We start from the raw sequence: 26,450 nt of genomic DNA, 5'->3' as shown, positions 1-26,450 counted from the left end.
GTCAGCGGTACTCTCTCTGCTCTGACCTCATCTGCTCTCCTCGCACACTGGCCTCCTCTCTGCTCTCGGTCCGTGGGACACTCTCTCTCCCAGCCTAGCTGCTTCTGTCTCACCACACTCATCACTGTCTGACACACTGTGTATTTCCTTCATTTAAGAACATCCCATAGGTATTGACTGAACACCAACCCTGTGCCATACCCTGTTCTATTTATTACTGTCCACCGCTCCCCTAGAGTGTAAGCACCATGAGGCTCGGATTTTTGTGTTTTGTTTATTGCCGCATCCCCAGCACCTAGGCCAGTGCCTGGTACAAAGTAGCTGCTCAATAAATGTTTGTTGGATGATTGAATGAACTGAATGAAAGGTTTAGCGTCAGCTTTAACATCCTGCTTTGGCATCAGCTGCCTGTATGCTCTGATTGTGGTGAGCCAGGAGGAGGGCCACTGAGACCCCAGGCTCCATGGGCCTGAGCCTCTTCACCCATTTCCCTTGGCTTCCTTTGCAGGGTCCACCTGGCACTAGGGGCTCCCCAGGTCCTCCAGGCCCTATTGTAAGTATCTGCGGTTTCCTGGTTTGCTTGAGAAGCTCTCAGAGTGGTCCTAGTGCTTGGACACCATTCTGCTGCCTTGTCTCCAGGAAGCTGGGCAGGGCAGACAGAGGAAACTGCCACTGCCCACTCCTTTCTCGTGCCGGAGCGTCTGTGGGGACCGTGGACTCCCACCACCGGGCCCCTGGGAACTGGCCTGCTGTGCCTGTGGTCTTGCTTTGAGGAGGCCCTCGGGGGTGCATCCGTGTTTCCCCATCCATGTCCCTGCTGTGTTTTGCACAAGGGATCCAGGCTGCCCTGGGCAGGCGGGCCTAGTCTTCTGGTTCATGGTCTTGGCAGCCAGGAAAGCATGTGGCGACCTGGTCAGATCTCTCTGTGCCCCCGTGACACCAGTCCCTACAGGGGCCAGAGGCTGAGATGGAGCTGCCCTCCACCGCTCCGTAGGGCCATCCCAAGGACAAGTCTACATAGGCCAGACCGGGGGCCTCCTCCCTGGAGTTCTCTATGGTGTTGATATGGCAGGAGAATAGAAGTGACTAGAAAAGACTGGAAGAACTGAAAATGCGTTCTTTGGAGAAAACATATGGCTGGCGGGAGCTATCTGAGGGGCCTTTGGAGGTCAGGTCCCCGGCGTGCGGAGCTTCCACTCCAGCAAGGGGGTTCAGCTAGACTCGGGAAGACTTGGGAAGGGCTGCTTGACTCTGGGGGCCTGTCCGCATCTCTGCTGATGGCAGAGCCATTCTTCCTGGAGCCAAGGGGAGGAACACATGTCTCTGGGCCAAGATTTCCAATGAGCATCTTTTCCAGCTGCCTCGAAATAGTCCCGTGACCTCTCCCATGACCCCTCAGCCCCTGACTGTGCCCCAGAGAGGCTGTGCTTGTGAGATGTGACCTGCCTGTTTCTCCCCCCAGGGCCCCCCAGGTTTTCCTGGTGCCGTTGGCTCCCCCGGATTGCCTGTAAGAACCTAGCGCTGCTCGACCTCCCTTCCCCCCCAGCCAGGTCTCTGTGGCTTTTGCTTGTCTCCTTTGCTGCCGTGCCCTCACCTCCACCCTCCGTGTTCGTCCTTGTCCGCCCGCAGGCATGGTAGCTAACGACACAGGTTCCTTGAGGTCCCAGCAGCTTGGACACCCTCCCAGTCTCTGCCTTCTTTTCATTTCCCCTCTCCCACTTCTCCTGCTTTCCTTCTCTGCACCCCTTCCACTTCCCCTTTCCCTCCCCACAATCGCACATCACTCCCCATAGGTCCTCTGGAGCTATTTTACCTTCTTATTTTAAGCTGGTGCCTCTAGGGGCCTCTTTTCCTCCCTTCTCATTTCTGCCTCCTGCTTCTCCCACCTTTGGTGTTGACTGAGATTTGCTGAAAGTCGTTCTTGGGGCCCTGCCAGGCACCTGGCACCGAGCCTGGCAGAGATGCCAAAGCTTTAGGGCTTCACATTGCAGGCTGGCACAGGTTTGCTGCCCTGCTGCTTGGCAAGGCTGTCCAGAGGCACCCAGGGACCAAAAGGTGACAATGCCTACACCTTTCCCACCGTCCTGGAGGAAAGTCTCAGCTTCCTCCTCTTTCCTTCCTCTTTCTTGGCTCCAGTCCCAGTCTGCTCTGAGGCTGGGCACGTGATGCCAGCCAGTGGGGTTTCCGAGTGTCATGGGGCCCTGCCCCTCTGTTCCCGACATCTTGGTCTGCTCCTTCTGCCAGGTGTCGTTAATTGCTCTGCCTTCATCATCATCACAAGTGTGTTTAAATCATCTCCATCCTCACTGTTGCTCCCTCCTGGGTCATGGACACTAACCTCTTGTTTGTCAGATTTTGTGCTCCTGGGGCCTGGCTCCACTCCTCCCAGGCCTGGTGACGAAGGCCCAGGGAGCAGGGCCCCTCCTTGCCACAGTTCCATCTGTCCCCACACCCTCATCCTGGCCGGGCCTTGTCTGTTTCTGCTTGCTTGGGTGAAGGGGCCATCTGTCCGTCTAGCCATCTGTCTTGTGTTGTGGAAAGGTTTGGGCGCCGTCTCTTGTGGGCATGAGGGAGAAGGGGCAGACGGCCCCTGGATGGTGAGGTGAATGTGGGAGGGGCAGAGCGGGGAGTAGGGTGGGGACTCTGGCTTTGATTGACACTGAGATCCCTTTCCACCCCGAAAAGTGAAAAGTGATAGGGACTGCTCTGAAGGGAGCCTTCCCATATCTCTCCCCTGTGTCCCCAAAAGAAGGTGATTTTGACTGGGGGAGGGGAAAGACTTGCACAGGTAAGTGTTGGGTATCCGGTGATACATTTTGGTGGGAGCATCACTCTAGGGACACCTCTCCTAACAGTTGCCACCACAGGGGGAGCACATATGTGTCACCCTCCTAAAGGTACACCCCAGACAAGTTACTACACAATAGGGCACACCAATGATAGTTACCTGAGAGGTAATCTCTGGGAGTCACCAACTTAGGGGACATATTGCTGTAGCTACCTGTCTTGGGGGGTATGTTTCTGAGAGGCACCCATGTATGGGAGTTTATACCTCCAACAGTTACCCTTCTAGGGCACACGCCCTATGGACACCTTGCTGGGGATCCTAGGGGGCCACCAACAACCCCCACCTTTGCCTGGAACAGAAACAGAGGGCTGTGGGACAGGGGGCAGGAGTTAGGGGCTGGGTGGGGAATGTCCTTTCCTGCAATTTCTTATGATTTTTCTCTCCAAGGGTCTTCAAGGAGAGCGCGGCCTCAGGGGCCTGACAGGAGACAAGGGGGAACCGGTAAGAGGAGGCCGGCAAGGGATGGAGATAGATGGGGAGCCCTGGGCACATGGCTTGGGCCGCAGGGTGGCTGCTGTGTGGAAGATGGGAGATGGACCCCTACTTTTGAAACTCTCTGCCCCTCGGTCCTGATTCCCTCAGTATGGGGATCTTCACACCACCTCAGGATCAAAGGAGGCCAATCTCCATGTACCCAACTCCCTGTAAGGGGCAAACACCCCTGTCCCCTGGCTTCCACCAATGTCCCGGGGGCTTTTCTCCCTCCCTCTTCCTGTAGCACTCAGCAGGTCCCCCTACCCTCGTCCCTGGTCCTCATCAGCCCCTGCCTTGGGCCTTCTCCTCTGGTCAGCTCCCAGGGCCTTGGGGTGGGTGCCTGCTGAGTGGTAGCTCCAGGTATTCTGGCTTTGGCCACCCTTTTGCCCAGGAAGGGGGAGCAGAAATGTTAGGGGGCTGATCATGTCTACCTTTCTTTGCAGGGCCCTCCAGGGCAGCCTGGCTACCCAGGTTCCATGGGCCCACCGGGACTGCCTGTGAGTAAGGGGACCCTGGCTCTGGGGGTGCTGGACCCTTGGGGTGGTGGTCAGGACAGGACCAGGGATGGACCTCCCTCAGCAGATTCCTTCCTTTCTAAGCATTTCAGCCTGTGCCTCTGCTGGGCCATCCATGCACAGCCCCTGATGGAAACCCCCTTGGTGGGATGGCTTGGTCCCCCCACTTTACTTGGGAGGGCCCACTGCAGTCACTGCACATTGAGGGCCAGACTCTTAGAGTACCCCTGGAGGCCAAGACCAGCAAGACAGATCTGCTTCCCAGGGGGAGGGAGGTTGAGAGAGTTGGAGAGACAGCACTGAGGTGTCACCCGACACAGAGGCCTGCTGGGTGGGCATGTCCCCCCTTTCCACTGAGGGCCGCAGTGGCAGGTGAGGCACAGCCCACCTCTCTCCTCCCCCTGCTGTCTGTGTACCAGCTGCGGTCTCCACCCCTCGCATTAACACCATGACAGCAGGCCACGGGCCTCATTCCACCCTCTCTCTCTGCTTGCTCATCAGGGCATCAAGGGAGAGCGTGGCTACGCTGGGCCCTCGGGAGAGAAGGGAGAATCGGTGAGTCTGAGTCGCAGCTCAGCGTGTGGGTGGGAGCGGGGCTTCAAAGAGAGCCGGCCCTGCCCGTGGCCTCCACCACCACTAGAGATTTTCCCAGAAGCCTGTGAGGGTGGGGCATGACCCCTGCTTCCCTGCCCCCTGAGTCACTCCTGCTGCATCTCAAGCAGTCGGCCAGGCTGGTGGCTGCGGAGGCCAGAGCAGTGAGGAGAATCCCAGCAGGATTCATGGAGCCAATGGCCCGGGCTGCCAAGGGGAGGGGGGCCAGGAGTCAGCTGGCAGGAGACCCCCTTCCCACCCCCACCCCAGCAAAGGCAGGCTGACAGGGGTGGGCCTGAAAGGCCCAGACCTGGGATCTAGACCCAGTTCGGCCACCTGGTCAGTCCTCCCACCCCCGCCTGCGAGCCCAGAGCCACTCTTTGCAGAGCCAGGCCCTCGCTGAGTACAGGAGCTGGGCTGTTGTCAGATGAGGACACTGAGGCTCAGAGGTGACATGGCTCACCCAAGGTCCCGCGGCTAGTTAGTGAGTTAGGGTGAAGTCTGCATTTGAACCTCAGTCTGATAAACCTCCCAAACCTTAGTCTTCCCCTCCTGCTCACACATGTCAGTGAGGCCTCGGCGGGCGCAGCCGACCACACCGCATTTGTTCAATAACAGCTATTTCTTGTGGGCGCCACGGCCTGAGGATGCCGTGTCCCTGGCCTTCGTGGAGCTCACATCCCAGGGGGAGGGGACGATAGCAGATGAATAAACAGATTCTGAGATGAGACGGGTGGAGGAAATAGGTGAGGGCTGGAGCGGTGTGCAGGTGCTGCCACATGCAGGGTCAGGGAGGCCCCGAATGGAGCTGGGCTGGGGGACACATGGTTGTCTGTCCTGGGCAATCCCAGAGGGAGAGGCCATGGCTGGGGGCTCTGAAGGAACAGCTTTGACCATCTAATAATCTAATGATTCAAGAGACCTGGAAGGGACCTGGGAATAGGGGGCATTGTAGGTAGTGGGTACAGCATGCAAAGGCCCAGGGTGTGAATGTGCAGTGTGGTTAAGGGACAGCTGGCTGGCCAAGCAAGCAGGAGGTAAGCAAGGGAGAGGGAAGTGAAGGGGAAGGGGTGGCTGGTTCCAGACCCCAGAATGCCTCAAAACCAATATTGGTGGAAAGCGTGCTCCTCATTCACTCGGCAGAGGGGAGCCATGGGAGGTTGTGAAGCAAGAGTGTATAATCCAAGTGTTGGAGAAGATGGAAGCCTGTTGCTGGCTGGCTTGGAGTGAGCCAGGAAGGGGCAAGACTAGTTAAGAGTATAATCCACTAGCTCAGATGAGAGGGGAAGCCTGAACAGACCAGGGGGAGGGGTCCTGCCAGCTTAGAGGGGTCTCCCACTACATCCCCTGCCTCTGCTCCATGTCTCGTTCCCTGCCCCATCCCCCGATTGCCCACTCCAGTCAGAGTTACTGATTTTGCTCCTTTGTGTACCAAGGGCCCACCAGGATCTGAAGGCCTCCCAGGTCCCCCAGGCCCGGCGGTGAGTAAGGGAAGGTCAGAGAGATGTGGACATGGGGACCCCTGGTCCTGGTCCTGGTCCTGGTCCTGCCCTGGGATCTGAGGGCAGGAAGATTGAGTTCCTGCTGCATTGTTCTCTGTGGTGACAGGGTCCCCGAGGAGAGCGAGGACCCCAAGGGAACTCGGGTGAGAAGGGTGACCAGGTGAGTGGCAACTAGGACCTGGCTAACTAGCTGTTCTGACCACAGTGGATGGCTGGGGGGGAAGCAAGAAAGAGGCTGGGTCCTCTCCTTGGTGGTCACCTTCAAGGGTGGAGGGGTGACCAGCTGTAGCCTCCCAGCCCCCATCATCTTGAGTTGTAACCTCCCACCTCATGCCCAGAGCCTCAATTGCTGGCCATCTGGGGCAGAGTGGAGGGCAAGGTCCATGTCTAGAAGCAACATCACCCTGTCACTTCTACCTGGATGGCCAGGTAGGAGAGTAGGGATGGCACAGTGAACTGGCCTTTGCTTCCTCCTGCAGGGGTTTCAAGGCCAGCCAGGCTTTCCAGGCCCGCCGGTAAGTGAAGACACAAACCAGCTCTGTCTGATGTGATTCCATCTGGAAGGGGCAAGCTGACTGGGCCAGGCTTGGCTAGATGGGCCTATGAGGGGAGGGAAGAGGCTCGGGGGGAACAACCTGGGTGGCCAGGCCTGAGTCCAGCAGCCAGGACCTGGAGAGCAGGGCCTCCTGGGTGGGCCCCAGCCTAGCAGGCCAGCCGGACTCATACTCCTGGGTGGTGTTTCTAGAAAGCATCAACAGCAGTGAAGCACACGCAATAGGAAGAAGGAGGGAGCTCCCCCTCCAGCCCCATGTTCATTCCTGCCTGCTCTTTTGTTGACATAGGGTCCCCCTGGATTCCCAGGCAAAGCAGGAGCACCTGGCCCACCCGGCCCCCAAGCGGAAAAGGTAAGCAGGACCCCAAGTTGGCCACAGTCACAAATCTGAGTCATTCAGCTCCCACACCCTTGTTTCACCTCCAGCATCAAGCCTTTGGAAATTCAGTAACTGCTTCAGTTACATCCAGGGTGGGGAAAGGACCTCCACAATGGCCCTAGCAACTCCCATACTAGTAATAGGGCCTCAGGGCAAACCAGTGGGCTCCTAGGGAAGGGCCCAGGACACCTGCCAGCCTCTGCAGCTGAGGTCCCTGCCTGATGGGAGAGGATGGATGGGGAGGAGGCAGAGGGGTGTAGTGAGAGGTGAGTGACTAGGATGTGACAGGCCGGCCTAGGCCAGCTTAATTTCCTAAGGGGGAAGGTGGGGAGTTGAGGGAAGGAGGAAGTGTGCGGACACTGGGAGCCCTAGAAGCCCCACAGCAAGGAGAGCTCTGGGCATTTGCCTTCTGGGTCTGACAGTAGCTGGAAGAAATTAACCTGGAGGTGTCCCCAAGGGTACAGAGAGTGACTCATCAGGCGGGAGTTACAGGGGGGAGCCCCACTCTGGCTGCCCCCGGGTTTGGCTTGCTAAACTACCCTGGTCTGGGGAGTTGACATCCCTGTCTCAGCCCAATTTCTGGGCTTCTAAGATGTGACAGCTGGGTGGTGTAAGGAGTCCCCAAGATTGACTGAGCTTGGAGCAAGGGGGTCATTGCCCAGAGGGAGGGGCAGGAGGCCTGTACCCTGGTGGGGAGCTTCTTTTCTTTGGAAGCCCACACAGCTGGAATGACTTATAGAAGGGCTACTTTGGTCTAACTATTCAGTGTTCTGGTAAGGAAATGAGGCCCAGAGAGGCAAGGACATCCCAGGGTCACATAGCCAGTTACGGGCAAAACTGAGACTTCCTTCCCAGCCCAGGAGAGCCCCCAGGCTGCTTCCCAGAACCAGTGCCTACCAGCCATGGTTGAGGCAGTGGTGGGCCCACCTCCCTTCCTTTCTCTAAGGGACCTTGGTGGCAGCCCCTGCCAGAGCCCTCTGCCCTGCTTTATCCTCCAGGGCTGCCTGCTCACCTTAGGCTGGTCATTGCAGACAATCCCAAACCTCTGGCCAGGGGTTCTCATTCCCCATTCCCTGTGGAGCTGACATTTTCTAGGGCTGTGCTGACCCCTCCTGGTGGCTGGTGGCATTGCACAGCCACCCAGAGCTCTCCCCTAACCCACCCCCTTTGTGGGGTTTCTAACTGGGTCCCTTCCCCTTGGCCACCCCCATAGCCACTGCTCTAGGGAAGCCACCCTCTCCCCACTGGGGAATGCAGCAGCCCTCCCCACTGAGCTGCCTGCCTAACCCCCTTCTCCCATAAACACACTAATTCAAAAGATCTGTTATCACTCCCCTACTTTGAAACTTCAATGGCTCCCCAGTGCCTGTAGCAGTGGTTTTCACTTTATTTTGTAGTTCTCAGGTCTTTTTATCACACAGAAGCTCATGTGGACACTCAGTCTATAAAACAGATACAAGTGGAGCTTCTCTGGCTAAGGCAAGGGTACGGGGTCCTGGAGCCCATCCTCTGGGCCCCTAGTTTGTGCCCTTAGCTCAGAGGCCCTCCAGGAACCCTCAGGACTCTGAGAAGTACAGTTTGAAAATCACAGGTCTTTCAATAAAGTTAAGCACAGTGTTCAGGGCCCACAGCCAACCAAGCTCTAACTTCCCCAGCCTCCTCTCCCACCCATCACACTGGCTCCCTGGACACCCTTGGCTGGGCCAGGCATCTAACCACTTCCAAATCCTATCCTTCTCTGAAGCTCCCTGCTTCTCCACCTGCACAAACCTGAGTCAGCATCTGGTAACACTTCTGTGACACTTTCCCTAACCGGGCCAGAGTGAGCCTCTTCTGAGCTCCCGTGGCCTCTCATTCCCACAGAGCACAGGGACTGTTGCATTGGCCTCATTGTGAGCCTGTGACCCTCAGTGGACTGTGAACTCCTTGAGGACAGGGCGACCCTTTTTTCACCTGGGAGAATCAGAGGCTATATAGTGCTTGGCTCCTTGTGGGGACTGATGGGAATTGAATGCCTTTAGTTGGCACATGCTACTGAGCACCCACCACGCCAGCCCCTGTTCAACCCTGGAGAAGATTCTGGTCTTCATAGGCTCTGTTGCTTCTTCATGGAGTAGCGAGGAATGCTTTGGAGATGAAGACAGAGTCTCTTGGGGGAGCGGTGTGTGGAATATATCTACTTAGGTGAGAACAGAACTGAGTTAGAAGCCAGCTGCCCTGACTTCCAGTAGTCACCGAACATGTGGCCCAGGACCTTGTCTCCAGCATGGGATGAGGCCCTGCTGACTGTTGGGGGGCTTGTTTCCAGGGCAGCGAAGGGATTCGAGGCCCATCAGGCATGCCTGGTCCCCCTGGGCCACCAGGACCTCCCGGGATTCAGGTGAGTGTATGCCCTCTTAGCCTGATAGGCGTGAGTTATATATGCGTGTGCGTGTGCGTGTGCATGTGTATGGGTGCGTGTGTATATGGTAGGGCTGGGAGTTGGGTGAGGGGTGGGGAGGCTGGAGGGTTCCAGCTCAGGCCTGTAGAAATGCCTTTCTGCTGTTTCCAGGGCCCTGCCGGCCTGGATGGTCTGGATGGGAAGGACGGCAAGCCCGGCTTGAGGGTGAGATGGTGGGCCAGGGAGGGCACCCCCTTCCTTCTTCCTTTTCCAAGAGCCAAAGTCCAGGGAACCCCGAAGGAAATGAAGTGGCCCCCACCTCTGTCAAGGGGTGCCCACTCCTTCCCTCGGTCTGCCTTTCTCCATACCCCACCTCCCTGATGACCCCAGAGACCCTGGTTGTCTCAGTTCTCCTGGTAGCCTTAGCCAGCTTGGATGAGCCAGGCCTTACCAAAGGCAGGACAGTGAAGTAAGTTTCTACCCAGAAATAGACACCAAGGAAACTGGCACCCCCTAGGGGCCCCACTTGTGCTGGGCGCCTGGCTCAGGGCCTGCACAGACAGCGGGGCCTAAGTGGTCACAATGGCATAAGGAACCTGGACTCTGGCCCTGTCCACAGCTCCCACTGGCTGGCACCGAGGTTCCCAGCTTTGAGTGGATAGGTTAACCCAAGGCACCCAATTAGGCTAGTGTCAGGAAGAACCAGGTTGTGGACATGGAAGGACTTGAGCAAGCCTGGTTCCTTGGGTCTGATTTTGCTGGGGAGTCTGAAAGGGATGGAGCCATGGCAAAGGGCAGAGCATGCAGGTCAACCCTCTTCTAAACCCAAAAGCAGGAAAACAGGTCCAGAGAGGGGGTGGGGCTCATGCAGGGGCCACAGCCAGTCAGAGACTGAGCCTGGCTTGGAGTCTTCCCTCTTAACTATATGACTTCCCTCCATCCTGGACAGTTGGGGAAGGGTCTGGAGAAGGGAGAAAACATTGGTGAATGAGTTGGGTACAAGCTGGACAACGCTCCAGTCTCAATGCCCCTGGTCTCTTTCCCTAGGGAGACCCTGGTTCCCCTGGCCCACCCGGACTCATGGGACCCCCGGTAAGTGGAGCTGCAGGGAGGAGCTGGGAGGTGCTAAAGCTGAGCAGGTGCAGCTCTGCCTTGGTGTGTGGGGTAGCTCAGGTCCTCCGAGGATTGGTCTAATTTGTTTAACCTGAGGAAGGAGGATAGGGAGCCTCTGGTTGAGGCAAGGGATGTGGCAGTTCCTGCTTTTTTTCCAGGGTTTCAAGGGGAAAACGGGACATCCTGGCCTCCCAGGACCAAAGGTAAGGACCCCAGGCAGATGTGGCATCCCAGTCAGAGTGGACATCCCACCTGATCCTTGGCTGAGGTGCCATCCCAGCATCCAAGCCTCCTGAGGCCACTGGTGGCTGGCCGACTGGATCAGGGCTTCTCCAGAGCTTCTCCCATCTACCCGCCTGAGAGTGCCAGGGCCTTGGGCCAGAGCTGGGGCATGTAGCTGGATCTCTCTGGTGTGGGATCAACTTGGGGTGCAGGGAGCCAAGTGGCAGCCTGGTGAGCCACAGTTGCCTCTCTCTTTTTTAGGGTGACTGTGGAAATCCAGGTCCCCCAGGCAGCAGTGGCCGGCCTGGAGCTGAGGTAAGGGCTGGGGGCCTGTGCACACTGCCTTTAGACAGCCCCTGGGCTCTGCTGATCCGGGATGCAGCCACTTTCTCTTTCTCACTGGCAAAGTGGCCGCCTCCCTCCTCGGCCTTGGGGGGAAGGTTTTGCCCAACACTGCATATCTTGACTTTCTCCCTCCTCTTAAAAGGTTGTAACTGGTCCCCCTTTCTATAGGCTGTTGGGTCACTAGCCTAAAAAGGCAGGACTTGGACTTCTCAGACTGGGGCTCTGCTTTCTTGTCCCAGTAATACTCATGGGCAGGGCTGGTGCCTCGGGCCCTGGAAGGCTTAGGCCTGAAGGCCAGGGCTCAGCTGGGCTCTTAAACCACTGGTGTTCCACCTGCTCTGCTCAGCCTTCTCCCACCTAACAGCCCTGTGTGTGTGATTCTGTTTTTGTGTCTTTTCTTCTTTTTTCTGGCTCCTGCAGGGTGAGCCTGGTGCGATGGGACCCCAGGGAAGGCCTGGCCCCCCTGGCCACGCTGTGAGTAAACTTTGTCTCTGCCTCCATAGAGTGAGGATTCTATTGGCGCTGGGTGGTGGTAGGCAGGCTGGTGATGACCTGAAAGAACTGACCACAGGAGCAGCCCTGGCCGTGTGGAGCTGTAAGGGGCTGTGGGCTCACCCAGTCCAGTGGTTCTCAGGCTTTTTGCCATTTTCTTATTTTCTGGGTACATTCAAATTTACTTATCAAACAAAAATCATTCAATTATTCAACAAATAATTATTGAGCACCTGCTCCATGCCAAGCAGTGTTCAAGGCATTGGGCTAAGGTAGTGAGGAAGACAGACATGGTCCCCTGATTCTGACTTCCATGCAGGCACAACAAACACAAATTAATTCAGAAGGCATGTGATGTCTCAGGGAGGGACTGGGAGGTGACTTTAGGGGAATCTTTGACAAGGAGCCAGTTGTCCAGTAGTCTGAGGGAAGACCATCCAGTTCAGGGCTGGGGCGGGGGGTGGGAGGAGCAGGTGATGGAAAGAGCCTGAGGCGGGGGGAGGTTGGTATATTTGGGGAGCTCAAGGTCAGCATGGCTGGAGTGGAGGTCAAGGGGCGTGAGTGGGAACGGGGAAGCTGAGTTTGGAGAGGACATGATGCAGATGGTGGAGGACCTCTGACCATGGGCTTGGGGTGGCAGAGGGGTAGGGCACAAATGGAAGCAGAAGTGTCACTGGGAGGCTTTTCAGCGGTGGGTGGATGGTGGTGGTGGAGCCGGTAGCAGAGCACAGAGCTGGCCTGTGTTTAGAGGCAGAGGACTGGCTCAGGACCTGCGTGAGTGGGAGGCAGGGAACAGCAGAAAGATAGCGGTCAAGGGTGACTCCTGTGTGGAGTAGCTGAGCGAGTGGGTGGTGTATTTACTGAGGTAGGGCGACTTGGAGAGAATATTTATTAAGTAATAATGGATTTTCCGTCTACTTTACTCATCAGTAACCTTGAGCACTGTCATTGGGAGCCTTTGATCAGTGTGAGGGTGCCACACTGGTGGGGTTCTAGAGAAAATTGAATAAACACACTGGCCTTTTACTGCAGCCCTACTGTGGCTGGCTGTAGAGCTACAGGCTTTTGAAAATGTTAAAAATAGTTCATGACCAAAAAACAGAACTCTCAGTTCTTCATCACTATTTTTATAGAGCTCAAGGGGTCCAGAGCTCCCTGATTGGGGACCGCAGGTCTAGCTCAGTCCCCCCTCATGTTACAGATGAAAGAAGGAGTCATACACTCTGAATTGTGTCTCCCCTGGAGACTCATTCAGGGGCTGGAGACAAGAGGGACACAGGGCTCCTCTTCTCACCTCTGTCCATCCCGCCCAGCCCCCTGCTGTGCGCTGGTCCCAGTGCTGGACATTCCTGTCCAGGAGAGTGCAGATGAGTAGGACGGAGACTGTGCCCCAGACTTTCCATCTGGGATTGTGGAGGGAAGTGCTCTGAGAGAGACTTGAGGGCCCTTGGAGCCCTGGGTAGCTCTGTGTGGCTCTGTTCAGGGAGGTGACATTGGAGCAGTGCCACAGCTGAAGATGGGGGGAGATGGGGGAAGGGCATTTGGACAAGGGCCAGCCCAGGCAAGGCAGGAGCACTCCTTCGTGTCTGAGTCTCGTCCTCCCACGGTAGGAGAGTGGCAGGAGACCAGGGAGGCTTGGGCTTGGTGCTGAGCCCCTGCCCCTCACACCCTGCTGCACAGTTCCCAATACAGAAGGAAGGTGGGGAGCCCAGAAGACACCCAGACTGCACAGGGAACTCCCTCAGGCCTTTGCCGTCTGCACTTGGCTCTGGGTCCCAGATCGTCCCCTCAGCACAGCCCCAGATGTACTGCTCAGTGTGCGGCAGGCATGAAGGTCCAGTGAGCTCAGGGACCCCCAGGCCTCAGCTCAGGCACAAATCTTCTGGCAGAAACTCAAGTACAAGACCCAAAAGGAAGGAAGATTTAGGATGAAGTTTATGGTTTGTTTCTGCTGTCGGTCCCTCCACACCTCCCAGGGGCCTTCTCACTGGAGACTCTTTCCAACCCACTGCCTTTGTCTCTCTTTAGGGACCACCGGGGCCTCCAGGCCAGCCAGGCCCAGCTGGGATTTCTGCAGTGGTGAGTGTCAGGCTCCCCTCATCCCCCCTCCCAGGAACTTGGCCCTGCTTGCTGTGGGCTCCTTTCAGAGGGAGCTGGGGGATGCGAAACAGTTTGCCCCATCCCTCTCCTTTCCCGGTCATCCTCTCTTGCCTCCAGAGATCTCCCCAACTGGTATGTGGTAAAGGCCTTGGGAGAGGGATGCCATCCCAGGGCCTTGTCTCAAGTTCGGGAAGCACCAGCTCCTGGGGTTGGGGGCAGGGTCCCTGGCACACAGCGTCTGCCTCTGGCCATGCGGAGTTCACTTTTCCCTCTCCCTTCTCCCCTCCCCCCTCACCACACTCTTTCCTTTCCTCTAGGGCCTGAAAGGAGACCGGGGAGCCACTGGAGAAAGGGGCCTTTCAGGCCTTCCAGGCCAACCTGGCCCTCCTGGACACCCTGGCCCCCCGGTAAGACTGCACCTCTTAAAGCACAGCCCCCCAAGAAAGGGCCAGTTGGTTTTGTTGGTTGAGCGCAGCACTGCATGTCTGGGGTCTCCAGGCAAGGAGAGGCTGTGTGCATGGAAGACGGTGGCGTGGAGCTTGTGCTGAGGATCACATATTTGGAAGAAGGGACAAGCTCAGCAGCCAGCACTGTGCCAGCTGCACACCAGGCCACTGCCTCTGACCATGCACCAGCACCCCCTGTAGAGATCCCTGGGCGAGGCGTCAGGCAGGGGACAGCCTGGAGCTGTCGGGGTGGGGCTTGGGAACAGGCAGGGGTGTGGGGAAGTCTAAGTTTCCACGCTGTGCCCACAGTGTCCCAGGGGAAGGGGGAGGAGCAGGACCCATTGGTGGAATGGGGGCTGGGCATGCCCGGTGGGCAAGGTGAGGCATGTGACACTAAGCTGGGTGGCCGCTCATCACATCTTTATTGCTCTTACTTCCCAGGGTGAGCCGGGTGCGGACGGTGCGGCTGGCAAAGAGGTACTGTTGTGCTGGGCTTGTCCTTTTCCGCCCGGCGCCTTACCCTGACCCCTCTGTTCAGTCAGGGACCGTTGCCTGTGCAGGGCACCCCGGACAGATATGTAGGAAACTGCTGCCCTCGTTGCTCTGGGAGAGGCGTTGGGGACTAGCAGATGGGGATGAGAGTGAGACTTGTTTGTCACTGTCTTTCAAACCATGTACCTGGTCAGAAAGAGACAGTAATAGTAATAAACTCCAAACAAACATTTCCTGGGCACAAGTTCTTGCCAGGCCCTTCAATATGCCACAGATTGTCCCCTTCATTCTGACTTCTCACCTCTTTTTGTCTGTAACAAGGGACCCAACCAACATAATCATCTAAGGCCATGCTCTAGGGGACATTAGTCTCCTTTCCATCTGTCAGCCCTTCTGTTAACAGGAAGGCCGTCATCGTTTCTCACACAGAGCCCAGCCAGGCACGGCGCAGGGGCCCAAGGCTGTGGAAGGTGGTCCTTTCACGGCACGTGCCTCCCTGGGTGGCTTGGGGATGCTGCACAGACTTGACTTCTGGCTTTTGCTTTCCTCTAGGGACCCCCTGGAAAACAGGGACTCTATGGACCGCCTGGTCCCAAGGTGAGTGGACACAGGCTGGGTTTGAGAGGAGAAGCTCAGGAGTTGGTTAAGCCTAGCTCCCAGCTATGATCTTAGCCATGGAGGGGAGACGCAGGAAGGCCACTGGACAGGGGGAAAGTGGGCAGAACTTGGAGCAGCCTCATCTCTGAACACTTCCAGCATGGGGCTGTCCCAGGGGTCTGAGCTATGGTTGGGGGGATGGATGTTTCAAGTTCACTCACTCATTGGTTGGTTGATTCGTTCATTCATTCTACAAGCATCCACTTGATCTTGCTCCCATTCCCAGCCTCTGTCCTTGCCTTGGGTAAACAGAGGCCTCTGAACAATAGGTGCTCACTTAGTCCAGTTACACAGATTCTACTGGAAATTAGACACAGCACTGTGGGATCAGGGGGAGAGCACCCAGCTCAGCTTGGGAGTCAGGGAGGCTGCACAGAAAAACAGGGACATTTCGGCTGGGTTGGCGGAGTGCAATGGGTAGAGAGGAAGGGAGGGGCATTCAGGCAAAGAGGACTGAGGCGGTGTGGTCAAGTCAGAGAATGGAAGTCCCTGAGGTCTGGAGGGACGTGCAAGGGCAGGGAGATGAGGCTGGAGCAGATGGGATCAGAACCATATCATGAATGGTCCTGAATGCCTGGCCAAGGAATTAGACCTTTATTCAGAGGGCAGCTGGGAACTGCCAGAAGTTCTAAGCAGGGAGTAACACCATGAGAACTGCCTTCTAGAAGGACTGCCTGGGGTCAGTGAAGTGGGCATCCTGTCAGGATGCTGTGGCCACAGTCCCAAGGGAGATCCTGGGGGCTTGGTTGGAGAATGGAGAGGGGCAGATGCTAAGACATCATGAGGTAGACTTGATAGTACTTGGCAGTGTTGGACTGTGACTTCCTGTCTTGTAGGGTGATCCAGGACCTTCAGGCCAGAAGGGCCAGGCAGGAGAGAAGGGAAGAGCTGGCATGCCTGGTGGGCCTGGCAAGAGTGGCTCCATGGGGCCTGTTGGACCACCAGGTCCTGCAGGAGAGAGAGGCCATCCTGGATCTCCAGGGCCTGTGGGGAACCCTGGATTGCCCGGGGTGCCTGGCTCCATGGTAAGGGGAGGCTGGCAGCCACAGACATTGTCTGGGTGTGCAGGGTGGAGCATGGACCATTTTAGAACCTCCTACTGACATTCAGCAGGAAACAGCATGACTCCCATACGAGTGGCTCTTAACTGTGTGGGGAGGGTGGGGGGTTGAGGGCCCTCTCCCCAGAAAAATGCACTGATGCACAAATGTTTTGGACCATTTCCAGGGGGGTAGGATTAAGTACCTGTGCGAGGCTCCTGGGACCTTTGCTTCCTTCGCCATCCTTTATTTCCATAAAATCTATTCCCAGGGGGAGAGCACCAGGCTTGGAAGCATAACTGAGACAGGTTTTCTTCTCTTTCCTCAGGGAGACATGGTGAATTACGATGAAATCAAGAGATTCATCAGACAAGAGATCATTAAAATGTTTGATGGTAATTGGCAATTGCTAGGTGGCAGTGGGTGCTGCTGGCCCTTCCAAGCTGCTCCTCTGCCCTGCCCTGGCCTCCTTTTCCTTAAAGCTCAATATCCTACCCTCCACTCACCCCCACCCCCACTTATAGGCATGTGTTCAATAAGGTTTCAGATGTTCCTTTTCACCTGCTCTCTTCAGAGATAACATGATTCCCTCCCGCCCTCCCCAAGCCCCCACTGGAGCCAAGGAGACAGATAAGGAAATTTACATCAAACGGGTCTGTGTGCAGTAAGCTCTAAATAGTGGAGCAAGCAGCAACTTAAGATGGCTGGGGTGGTTTCATTTTAAGCTTGTTTCCTGTTCATATGCTTGTCCAGCACTGATATGCTGGGGACTGGGGGAAACATGGGCCCTGTCCTCAAGGGGCTGGGCATTGTGATTGGGGAGCAGACCTTGAAAGCCAAGCAAGGAGTCTGGACTTTAATCTGGAGCTAGTGCTGAATTAATGAAAGATGCTGGAGAAAAGAGATGCTGTCGTTAGGTCTGTGCTTCAGAAGGAGCAGCGTGGAAAACAAGGTGGAGGCCAGGGCACGGGAGACCCCCTAGATCAACCCCCTAAACCAACGCCCTTGGCTCTGATGTCCCTCTGAGGAAAGGCAGCTTTGGACTCCATGCAGACGGCCTGTCTGCAGCATCTGCAGTCATTCTGAGTCCCTGGGGTGCCCTATGACCTGTCCCTGGCCTTTCTTACAGAGAGGATGGCTTACTACACCTCCAGGATTCAGTTCCCCATGGAGGTGGCGGCAGCTCCAGGACGACCAGGGCCCCCGGGGAAAGATGGTGCTCCCGGCCGGCCAGGCTCCCCAGGAGCACCTGGGCTTCCTGGTCAGATTGGCAGAGAAGGACGGCAGGGTCTGCCAGGAATGAGAGGTAGATCTGCCCTCTGGTTCCCAAAGTGCACACGTAGTTGTTTGGGTCACACATGAGCATTGTATGAGGTCTGTTGTGAATATATTTGCACATGTATGTGTGTATTTCCAATAATCCAACTGGGTGTGTCATTTTTCTGCTCAGGAATAAGACTTCTTATTTTGTTTCTTTTGTCCCAGGATTACCCGGTACCAAAGGTGAAAAGGGGGACACTGGTGTTGGCATCGCAGGAGAAAATGGTCTCCCCGGCCCCCCAGGTAGGAAAATCCAGCATTTAAGACCATGAATCTATAACCTAAAAACTTATATGCATATATGCATAACCCATGGACACAGACAATAGTGTGGTGAAGGCCTAGGGGGAGGGGTGCGGGGGAGGGGACTAATGGGGGGAAAAGGGGACATTTGTAATACTTTCAACAATAAAGATAAATTTTAAAAAAAAGAAACCCCCCCAAAAAAGACCATGTTTAGAGCAGCTGAGATCTCCTTTCTTCATGCTCCTTCTATAACACAGTTGTGTGGAACCTCGAATAACTACAGGCCTATCAACCAACATTTACAGCGATGCGACTGTGTGCAAGACACTCTCCTAGGGCATGTGTGGGGAATGGAAGGGCCAGTGCCTGGCCTCAAGACCTAAACTGGCCAGATGCTGTGGGATAGGGAATGGGAGTTTAAGTCCTGCTGGGCATCTCACTGGCTGTATGACCTTGACAAGGTCGCTTAAGACAGACCATACAGCCTAAAAGAATGACCAAAGCCTGATGGCCAGGCGCTGAGACCCAGCTTCATCACTTACCACATGGGCAGCCTCTCCGAGCCTGTGTCCTCACCTACAAGGTGAGAGAATAGTTCCTTTCTCACGGAACTGCTGAGGAGTCAATGAATAACGCATAAAAACCACTCAGCCTTGAGCCGGGCACACGGAAGCTCTCACTAAAACTAGCCAGTAGTAGTGTTGTTACTGTTAAGTTAATGTAAGGCTCCGATCAGATCTCATGAAAACATGTTGTAACCTGAGACGTATTCATGAAATGCAAGGTATTTTTTACCATGACCATTATTTCTTCTTTTCTTGTAGTCTGGGTCTCCTGATTTCCCTTTTCTGACTCTTCCCTCCCTAGGTCCTCAAGGTCCTCCAGGGTATGGCAAGATGGGCGCAACTGGACCAATGGGCCAACAAGGCATCCCTGGCATCCCTGGCCCCCCGGGCCCCATGGGCCAGCCGGGCAAGACTGGCTACTGTAACCCCTCCGACTGCTTTGGGGCCATGCCAATGGAGCAGCAATACCAACCCGTGAAAAACATGAAGGGGCCTTTCGGCTGAAATCCCCATCTCCGTTAGATGAAGGACTCCATTGGGAACAGATGGCTAAAACTTATAAGACTCTGTGATGGGTTGTGAATGTTTTGATTTTTTAATTGCTATTAATATTTTTTTATCAGTCAATAAAAAAAAAAACGATATGTAGTCCCACTTCCGGTGGGGTTTCTCTGGTGCTGCAGCTGCTCTCCCTGTCAGCCTCCTTTGTCATTTGGTCCCAAGGTCAAAAAGGGCATTTCCTTCATCGTCTATGGTCAGCCCGTGGAGCTGTGGGATGCTGCTGTACATGGTGCCCCAGCTCAGCTTTCCTCTCCAGCTGCTTCTGAACTGTCCTTCGGTCCTCCGGACTGTGTCCTGTCCTTCACAGCACCCTTCTCAGAGTCAGAGAAGGGGTGTCGCTCAGCCTCTCCCTGCGAGTGAGCCAAAAGCAGGTTTGAAGACCCCACTTCCAGCTCATAAAGGCCCCTCCCTAGTTGCTTTCCTAAAGAAAACAGTGTTTGGTGCCCCACCTACCCTTTTCATTTCTTGAGTGTGACGCAAAGCTAATCCAGGTTGCACCTTGGGAAATGCCACCCAATTTTTGAAGTGTGTTCATCCGCCAAGCACAGTCTCTCCTTGCTGCTCCAGTAATTCTGTGATTAGAAAGCCTGTGAAACAGGAGGGAAGATCAGCTCCAGCCCTGGCCTAGGCAACCAGGGTATGCTTCTCTGGGAAATGAGATGGAACCTCTTGCCTGTACAGATGCATGGCCCTGCCCCCAGCTCTCCTGGACTGCAGATGGCTCTTTTGTTATTCTTTGTTAACCTAACATGTAGTCCTTCCCCATATATCTTAGCCTAGGTCTTCAGAGACAGGTTGCATCAGTACAAAGGGGTCATGGGCAAGCCACAATCGGATCTAAGCTTATGGTCCTCAAAGTCTGCTGGGAGTCTGGTGATCTATCTCCTGTCTCCTCCATATGTAAAAAGGCTAGGAAGAAAAAAAAGCAAGTTGAATATTACAGAAACATTCCATCTCAAGCTTCTCTCTTTCCCTCGTTCTAGGCGGGCGGCCCTGTGAGAAAGCAACAGGGCACATCCAGAGGGACTCCCAAAGAAAGCCTTTTTACTGGCCCCAGCTTATCCAAGTTGGATAAACTTCAAAGCGATCCCAGAGCAGGCTTAGAAATGTAGCCGGGATCCAGGCGCTTATCCAAGTTGCCTGAAGCCTTCAAACTGGCTGTCAAATCTCTTCAGAGCTGGTACTTCCAGCACAGTTCTGGAAATTCCTTTCTCGAGCAGGACTCCGAATTCCAGGAGATCAGCCTATGGGTGGCTTTTCAAACCTTTGTCCCCCTCATCCCCCCACCCCGCCCCTGGCCAGGAGTAGAGGAGTGCCGAGGCCAGGGGAATGAACTCAGGCTGATTCCTGAGCATGCCCAAGGGTCTCCGTGATGTTTTTAGTTATCAGAGGAGTCAATTCTTATTTCATGTCCCACTACCAATTCTAGGTTAACCCTGGTTCTCACATAAGCCATTAAAAAGCAAGCACATCACCTTTGCCTTGAAGCAGCAGCCAGTTCTGGACAGTGAGTGAGGACAGATGTTGCAGCGCTCCCACTGGAAGGCCAGCTTCCCTCTCAGCCCATCCTGTGAAGTGCTGATGACAAGGAGCTCGCTGGCGCCAGGAGAAAGAAAGAAAGAAGAAAGGACCAGCTGTTGAGTCCGCCAGGTTGGCTTTGAAAGCCAGAGGGGAAGGTGGCCATGAGAAAACATCAAGCTCATCCCCTTTGTGAGCCACTGGGCGGCGATCCTTGCGGAATAAGCAATGCTTTCTTCGCTTTGTCCTTGAGTCAAACTCTCACCACTCTTAGGAGATTCTGCGACAGATGAGGTTTAAGCTTTCATGATCTGAGTGCTCATCTCCCTGGAGTCTGAAATTGCTGTATTTCCTTGGACCATGAAGATCCAGATGGAAAGCTGAGTTTATAGTCTCTTCTGTTACTGTGGTCAGCAAAAAAGCCAGCCCATGGATTGTGCTCATAAATTCAGGAAGCGCGGAAGCTGAAGGGAAAGGAAGGAGGGGCACAGGCGTCCCGTCCTTTCAGGCAGCTTTCTCGCGTGCCCGCCGTTAGTCTTCTGTCTTTGTTTCTTAGTGTATTCCGGGCTTTTAAGGCAACACACAGATCGTTCAGATTGGCAAAGCCTAACTTGATGAGTCCATTTCCCCTTTCTACTTTGTGCCAGGAACTGTCTGGGGATTCGGAGGCAAACTAGACAGATACGGTCCCTGCCCCCGCAGCGTCTACGGGGAGAGCAGACAGTTAAACAAGCAATTACAGCAGAGCGGGGTGGTGGGGCAGTACCAGGCTCGAGGGAGCAGGGGGCCGAGGGACCTAGCTGTGTCTGGACGGAGATGGATGTAGGCAGAGGGCGCCGCACGTGCCAAGGTCCGGGGATGATGGAGCACAGCGCGCGGAGCGCTGAGAGCGGCGCGGCCTGCGGCTGGAATGCGCAGCGGGAGCGGGGAGGCGGCGGGAAGCCTGGGTCTGCCAGGGTGTCGGGTTTGCCCACGTGCAGTTCACTGGCGGCCGTGTGAAGAACGGATCAACGGGCCCTCTGCTCTGTAAGAGGAGGAAAGGCTGCTGCATGTTTATTCTGCGGAGGAAAATCCCAAAATGTGATGCCTTCTGGAATTTTTTTTTTTTAATATATCTTTATTGATTTCAGAGAAAGGAAAGGAGAGAGAGAGAGATAGAAATATCAATGATGAGAGAGTCATTGATCGGCTGCAGCCCGCAACCCAGGCATGTGCCCTGACCGGGAATTGAACCCTGATCGCCTGGATCCCAGGTCGACGCTCAACCGCTGAGCCACGCCTGGCAGGGCCCTTCTGGAATTTAAATCTTCCTTTTCGTCATCATATTTTCCCATTCCCAGAATTCAGAATCTATTTAGACTCTTCACATTTGGCCCATTAGCCTCTTACCAGACTAGATCTTTCTGTTGTTGCCCTGAATAGTTTATGGGAGTGGAAAGCATCAAGGCACGCTCCATATGATTCCACAATAGGAGGGGTGGCCAAACTGCCACGGCCGCTGTTCTCACTTTTCTGAGTTTTCTGTTGGTTCTGTGGAAAGCTGCAAATTGCCCCCTGATCCACAGCATCCACTTGGAATTTAAATTTCGGATTGGCTCTCGCTGGAATCCAAGAGCGTTTATTCCATATTAGGTGAGGGTCGGGCTTCCTTTTCAGTAAGCAATCCTGGAGCTTGGTGCTGAGCCGGGATGCCTGTGGGAATGTGTCTCTGGGGGAGGAGAGAGTTTCCAGTGGATGGGGCTTCCACTATCAAGCTCTGCCCCACCTCTAACGAGTCAGCCGCAGGGCTTCCATGAACTCAGGAAAGTGCCCCGTGCTCTGAAAAGGGCTGGAATCCAAGTGTTCTTCTTTGGCTAGAGGGGAAACAATAGCAGGAACCTCCCACCCACCTCTGTCTGCTTCAGGTAGCTAAGATTTTGGAAAGGAGCTGATTGTTTTCCAGTCTTTGGAAGGTCCTGTTCTCCCTTTTATCCAGCCCTCTCCAAAGTAAACACACCTGGGCCTGCTGCAGCAGCTCGGAGTCACAGCCCTGGGCTTGGCTTTGGCTAGTTTCTGACAGCTCAAGAAATGAATTGGATGCCTTTGCCCCCAAATAGCAGACATTTAACAGGCTGTTTTCCTGAGAGCCCTTTGCTGGGCAGAGGAAGCTGGGGCGTGAAGTTCTCATAGGAGTTTAATCCTCAGCACCTACACAGAGCTTGGCAAGTGGCGGGAACTCTGTAGGTTGATATGTTTGTGGAATAAAATGAGTGTGTGTCTCATCAGCCCCATTTTCAGGCCAGGCTTCACTCTTCTCTCTTCCCTTGACCTTCAGCCCAGACTTCAGGACTTCCTTTCTGAGATTTTGCAATTCAATTCCACCTATTTTTTGGATTGGGGGAAGGCAGGGTGGTTTACAAAGGTGAAGAAGACAAGACCCACTAAACACTAAGTACTGAGTAGTTAAAATATGGTGGACCTGCGATCAATTCCCAGCTTTTCCATTCATCCTTTTGGTAGTAGAGAAGTCACTTAGCCTCTCTCAGCCTCAGTTCCTCATTGTAAATGGGTAACTATATTTTCAAAGGATTGTGGTGAAAATGAAACAATGCATTGTACTTAGCACAATACCCAGTACCTAGTAAGGATTCAATACAGAATAACAACTACTAACATTTATTGAATTCACGCCAGGTACTGTTCTAGGCACTGGGGATACAGGGGTGCATAAGAAAAGGACAATACTACACTATACATGTAAACTGTAAAGAGAACAATTCAAATAGTGACAAATATTATGAAAAAGGGACACATATGCTATGATAGATGACAAGAATGGGGGGGGCAGGCAATGCTACTTTAGATGTGGTGTCAAGGAATGTCCCCCCAAGGAGGTGCTGTCTAAACTGAGACCTGGATGGCAAGCAGGAGCCAGCCAGTGAAGAGCCAAGGGAAAAACGTTCCAGACAGGGAGAAGAGCTCATCCAAGAACCTGAAGGTGGGAATGATCTCGGTAGGTTCCAGGGGTGGAGACCAGGGGTGGAGGCCAGGCAGGCATGGCTGGAGTGAACTGAGGACAGCAGTGGCTGGAAGTGAGGCTGGAGATGCAGGCAGGGTCTTGGTCATAGAGGGCCATGAAGGTCATAAGGATGTGTTTAAATTTTATCATAAGAGTTATGGGCAGCCTCTGGAGGAGTTTAATCTTAGGAATAACATTATCTGCTTTACATTTAAGACAATCACTCAGGCTGCTCTATAAAGAATAGGGTGTGGAGGAAAGAGTGAAAGCAGGAACTTTGGTCAGGAGGCTATTGTAATGATCCAGGCCACAGATCATGGTATCTTGGACTAGGGTGATAGTGCAAACAGGCAGAAAAGGGCAGATGTGAGTCTGTTTTTGAACTCAAGCAAATGAAGGTGGGATAGTGTGTGAAGAAACAGGCCACACAAGAATGCTCCTAGGTTTTTTGGCCTGAGAGACTTGGTGGATTTTCTTAGCTGAAGGAGAGGAATGGGTTTTGGGAAAAATATCAAAGAGAACTCACACAAGCAGGCTGGAATATAGCACAGTGACAGTACCAAGTGCAAAGGGAGGCTGGTGAGAGAGTGGCCAACGCTGGAGCTGGGAGGAATGTGAGAGGGTGAGGTGGACAATGGGATTGCAACTGCGCTCTGAATTGCTGGCAATGGGAGGAATGGTGGTCCCGTGAAAGGAATGGTTTGAGCCTAAGTCTGGACAAGAGCAGGTGCAATAAGCTCATTTTCCAAATCTCTACATATTTGTTTTTGGCAGCTGAGGAAACTGAGACTCAGAGAGGTATAAATACCTTGTCCAAGGTCATACAGTTAGAAAGTGGTAAAATCAAGATTCTCATTCCAAGCAAGGGTGCTAAATGGTGAAACTGAACATAGGAATACAAGAGGGGAACAAAGACATGGGCTGTAAGACATAAAATAGGAAAGGTGAGGTTGGGCCAAATTGTGAAGGGCTTAGAGTGCCAGAATGAAGAGGTTGGGGCTTATGTTGTTGGTGTAGATTGGGGTGAGGAAACTTTTTTTCTGCCAAGGGCCATTTGGATATTTATAACATCATTCTCAGGCCATACAAAATTATCAACTTAAAAATTAGCTGTGAAAAAAAGCTCCTAGATGTATTGAATTTCGAGTCCCACCTGTGGTTGCCTTGGCAGGGCCAGACCAAATGATTTCACTAGCTATACACAGCCTGCAGGCTGGACATTCCCCACCTCTGGTGTAGATGAAGAGGAGCCATTATAGGCTACCCAGTGGGCAGGAAGCATGATCAGCACTGTGATTTTGGAAAGTGCCTGGCTAGATAGATGGGCTGGAGTGGATAACACCTCATAACATAATCGCTTGTTTATTTTTGTAAAAACACAATGTCAGGCACTGTCTTAGGTACTGGGGATATAATGACAAGCAAACCCAGACACAATCTGTGCCCATATGGAAAAATTTAACATAGTAATCAGATAAGTGTGCAAACAAGTGTAGAACCTGAACCATCAAATGGCAAGTAATTACACAACTATAAAGGCACTTAGTAACCAGGGTTTGACCTACTTTAGGGACCAATTAAGACTTCCCTGCTGAGAACTGGGCATTCATTTGTGAACCCTGAAAAAAAAAAAAGACACCTACTAAGAAGGGCTCCTGGTGACTAACTGGGCTGGCTCAAATGCAAAAGCAGAGCCTAGCAGCCATTTCTATACAGGGGCCTCTTATGCAAACTGCACTTCAGAGAGGCCTGCACTGAACTGCCTGCCTGCACAGTTTCTGCCTAATGAGCCAGCCATCATAAAGGTTTCCTGGAATCCTACTTCAACCAAAGGGATTGAAGGTTTCCCCATCTAACCAGACCTGTGCAGCTCTGGCCAATCAGAGTGGCTCTATCCTGATCAATCAGGAGAGTGCCTTTTTAAAAAATATGTATCTTTATTTTTAATATATCTTTATTGATCTCAGAGAGACGAAAGGAGAGGGAGAGAGATAGAAACATCAATGATGAGTCATTGCTCGGCTGCCTCCTGCATGCCCCCAACTGGGGATCCAGCCGGGGCATGTGCCCTGACTGGGAATTGAACCCGGATCGCCTGAATCCTAGGTCAACGCCCAACCGCTGAACCACGCAGGGCTGGGCAGGACAGTGCCTTTTGGACCAATCCAACTGTGAGAATTTGGAGCCCTCATTTGCATGAGGATGGACCAATCAGGGACCAGTGGCGGGGACTTCTGTCCATATAAGCCAGCTCCTCTCCCACCGTAGGAGCTCACTTTCTCATCTTGGGCAGGACTTGTTTCCCTGGCTGAACTAGAGCACCAACTAGACTAATGGAGGAGAGAAGAGCAGAGCAGTGTAGTGCACAACTGACGAGCCAGGGGCAGAACAGCTCTGTGTAGCCAGAGAAGGGCCTGGCCCCAGGGCTGCCTGGCCCCAGAGCTATTCTGCAGCCGTATTTTTCACAGCCTTGCTGTATTGCAATTGAGCTGTTTTGCACTAAAACTTTCCTTCTTCACTGCATCCCAAATTGGGGATTCTTGTTGGTGTTGAATTGGAGCCAAGACCATCTAGTGACCCACTGACCCTAGTTCTAGGCCACACTCTGCCCCTAGTCCACTACCTCTTTGGACCTCAGTGTCCCCACTCATGAAAGAAGAGACTCTACGAATCGAATTTCCTCTCCCATTGCGGGATTTTCCTCTCCACAAAGACCACAGATCCACTCCAAAGCTACTAATTGGCACGTGGTGCCTTGACATAAGAGCAAAGTAATTCAGCCATTGCCTTTATCTCTCCAGTTAGCCTCTGCCAGTTGCCTGTTGTCACGGTAACCGCATGGGCACACCTCTGGCGGAAACTTGGAGTGACAACAGCAAGTAGCCACTATCATGTGTCCTATTTGCCAGGTTAAAACATGGCCACCGCCGCAACACCCAACCTAAGCTTCTCACTAAATACCCGAGCCCGACTATCCCGGAGCCTACTTTACCGCAGGACAGGAAGGAGTAACGCTCCAACAGCCAGCGAACAAAATTTCCGGGAACCGCCCTCCCACCTTAGCCCCTCCCACCTCTCGGGGCCGGACCACC

At 54.0% G+C, this 26,450-nt stretch overlaps 1 protein-coding gene and 1 long non-coding RNA gene across 6 annotated transcripts in view; one reads left to right on the top strand and one right to left on the bottom strand.

The window, feature by feature from the left end:
• The window catches only part of COL16A1 (collagen type XVI alpha 1 chain), a 47,780-nt gene extending 28,817 nt beyond the window's left edge, over nucleotides 1–18,963 (top strand). For 4 of the 5 annotated variants that reach the window (XM_081144195.1, XM_081144193.1, XM_081144192.1 and 1 more), the window contains 24 exons: nucleotides 509–553; nucleotides 1,463–1,507; nucleotides 3,236–3,289; nucleotides 3,766–3,819; nucleotides 4,339–4,392; nucleotides 5,865–5,909; nucleotides 6,037–6,090; nucleotides 6,410–6,445; nucleotides 6,773–6,835; nucleotides 9,171–9,242; nucleotides 9,414–9,467; nucleotides 10,290–10,334; nucleotides 10,514–10,558; nucleotides 10,839–10,892; nucleotides 11,343–11,396; nucleotides 13,443–13,493; nucleotides 13,832–13,921; nucleotides 14,402–14,437; nucleotides 15,005–15,049; nucleotides 15,946–16,134; nucleotides 16,478–16,544; nucleotides 17,279–17,455; nucleotides 17,635–17,712; nucleotides 18,583–18,963. In XM_081144195.1, coding sequence (XP_081000321.1) covers nucleotides 509–553; nucleotides 1,463–1,507; nucleotides 3,236–3,289; nucleotides 3,766–3,819; nucleotides 4,339–4,392; nucleotides 5,865–5,909; nucleotides 6,037–6,090; nucleotides 6,410–6,445; nucleotides 6,773–6,835; nucleotides 9,171–9,242; nucleotides 9,414–9,467; nucleotides 10,290–10,334; nucleotides 10,514–10,558; nucleotides 10,839–10,892; nucleotides 11,343–11,396; nucleotides 13,443–13,493; nucleotides 13,832–13,921; nucleotides 14,402–14,437; nucleotides 15,005–15,049; nucleotides 15,946–16,134; nucleotides 16,478–16,544; nucleotides 17,279–17,455; nucleotides 17,635–17,712; nucleotides 18,583–18,785 — 1,710 coding nt within the window. In that variant the 3' untranslated portion in view covers nucleotides 18,786–18,963. The remainder of the gene's footprint in view (nucleotides 1–508; nucleotides 554–1,462; nucleotides 1,508–3,235; nucleotides 3,290–3,765; nucleotides 3,820–4,338; nucleotides 4,393–5,864; nucleotides 5,910–6,036; nucleotides 6,091–6,409; nucleotides 6,446–6,772; nucleotides 6,836–9,170; nucleotides 9,243–9,413; nucleotides 9,468–10,289; nucleotides 10,335–10,513; nucleotides 10,559–10,838; nucleotides 10,893–11,342; nucleotides 11,397–13,442; nucleotides 13,494–13,831; nucleotides 13,922–14,401; nucleotides 14,438–15,004; nucleotides 15,050–15,945; nucleotides 16,135–16,477; nucleotides 16,545–17,278; nucleotides 17,456–17,634; nucleotides 17,713–18,582) is intronic. The other variant, XM_081144194.1, reaches the window with a different exon arrangement.
• Nucleotides 18,854–26,406, bottom strand: LOC308560299. Its single transcript, XR_013999319.1, has 4 exons — nucleotides 26,351–26,406; nucleotides 20,318–22,721; nucleotides 19,296–19,429; nucleotides 18,854–19,192 (listed from the first exon to the last, which is right to left on the bottom strand). It is a non-coding gene; the product is annotated as an uncharacterized lncRNA (long non-coding RNA).
• Nucleotides 26,407–26,450: the final 44 nt, after the last annotated feature.

Source organism: Miniopterus schreibersii (assembly GCF_964146895.1).
Source record: "Miniopterus schreibersii genome assembly, chromosome: 8".
Lineage (NCBI taxonomy): Eukaryota > Metazoa > Chordata > Mammalia > Chiroptera > Miniopteridae > Miniopterus > Miniopterus schreibersii.
Note: the sequence above shows the minus strand (reverse complement) of the source record. Positions and strands in the feature narration are given on the sequence as shown.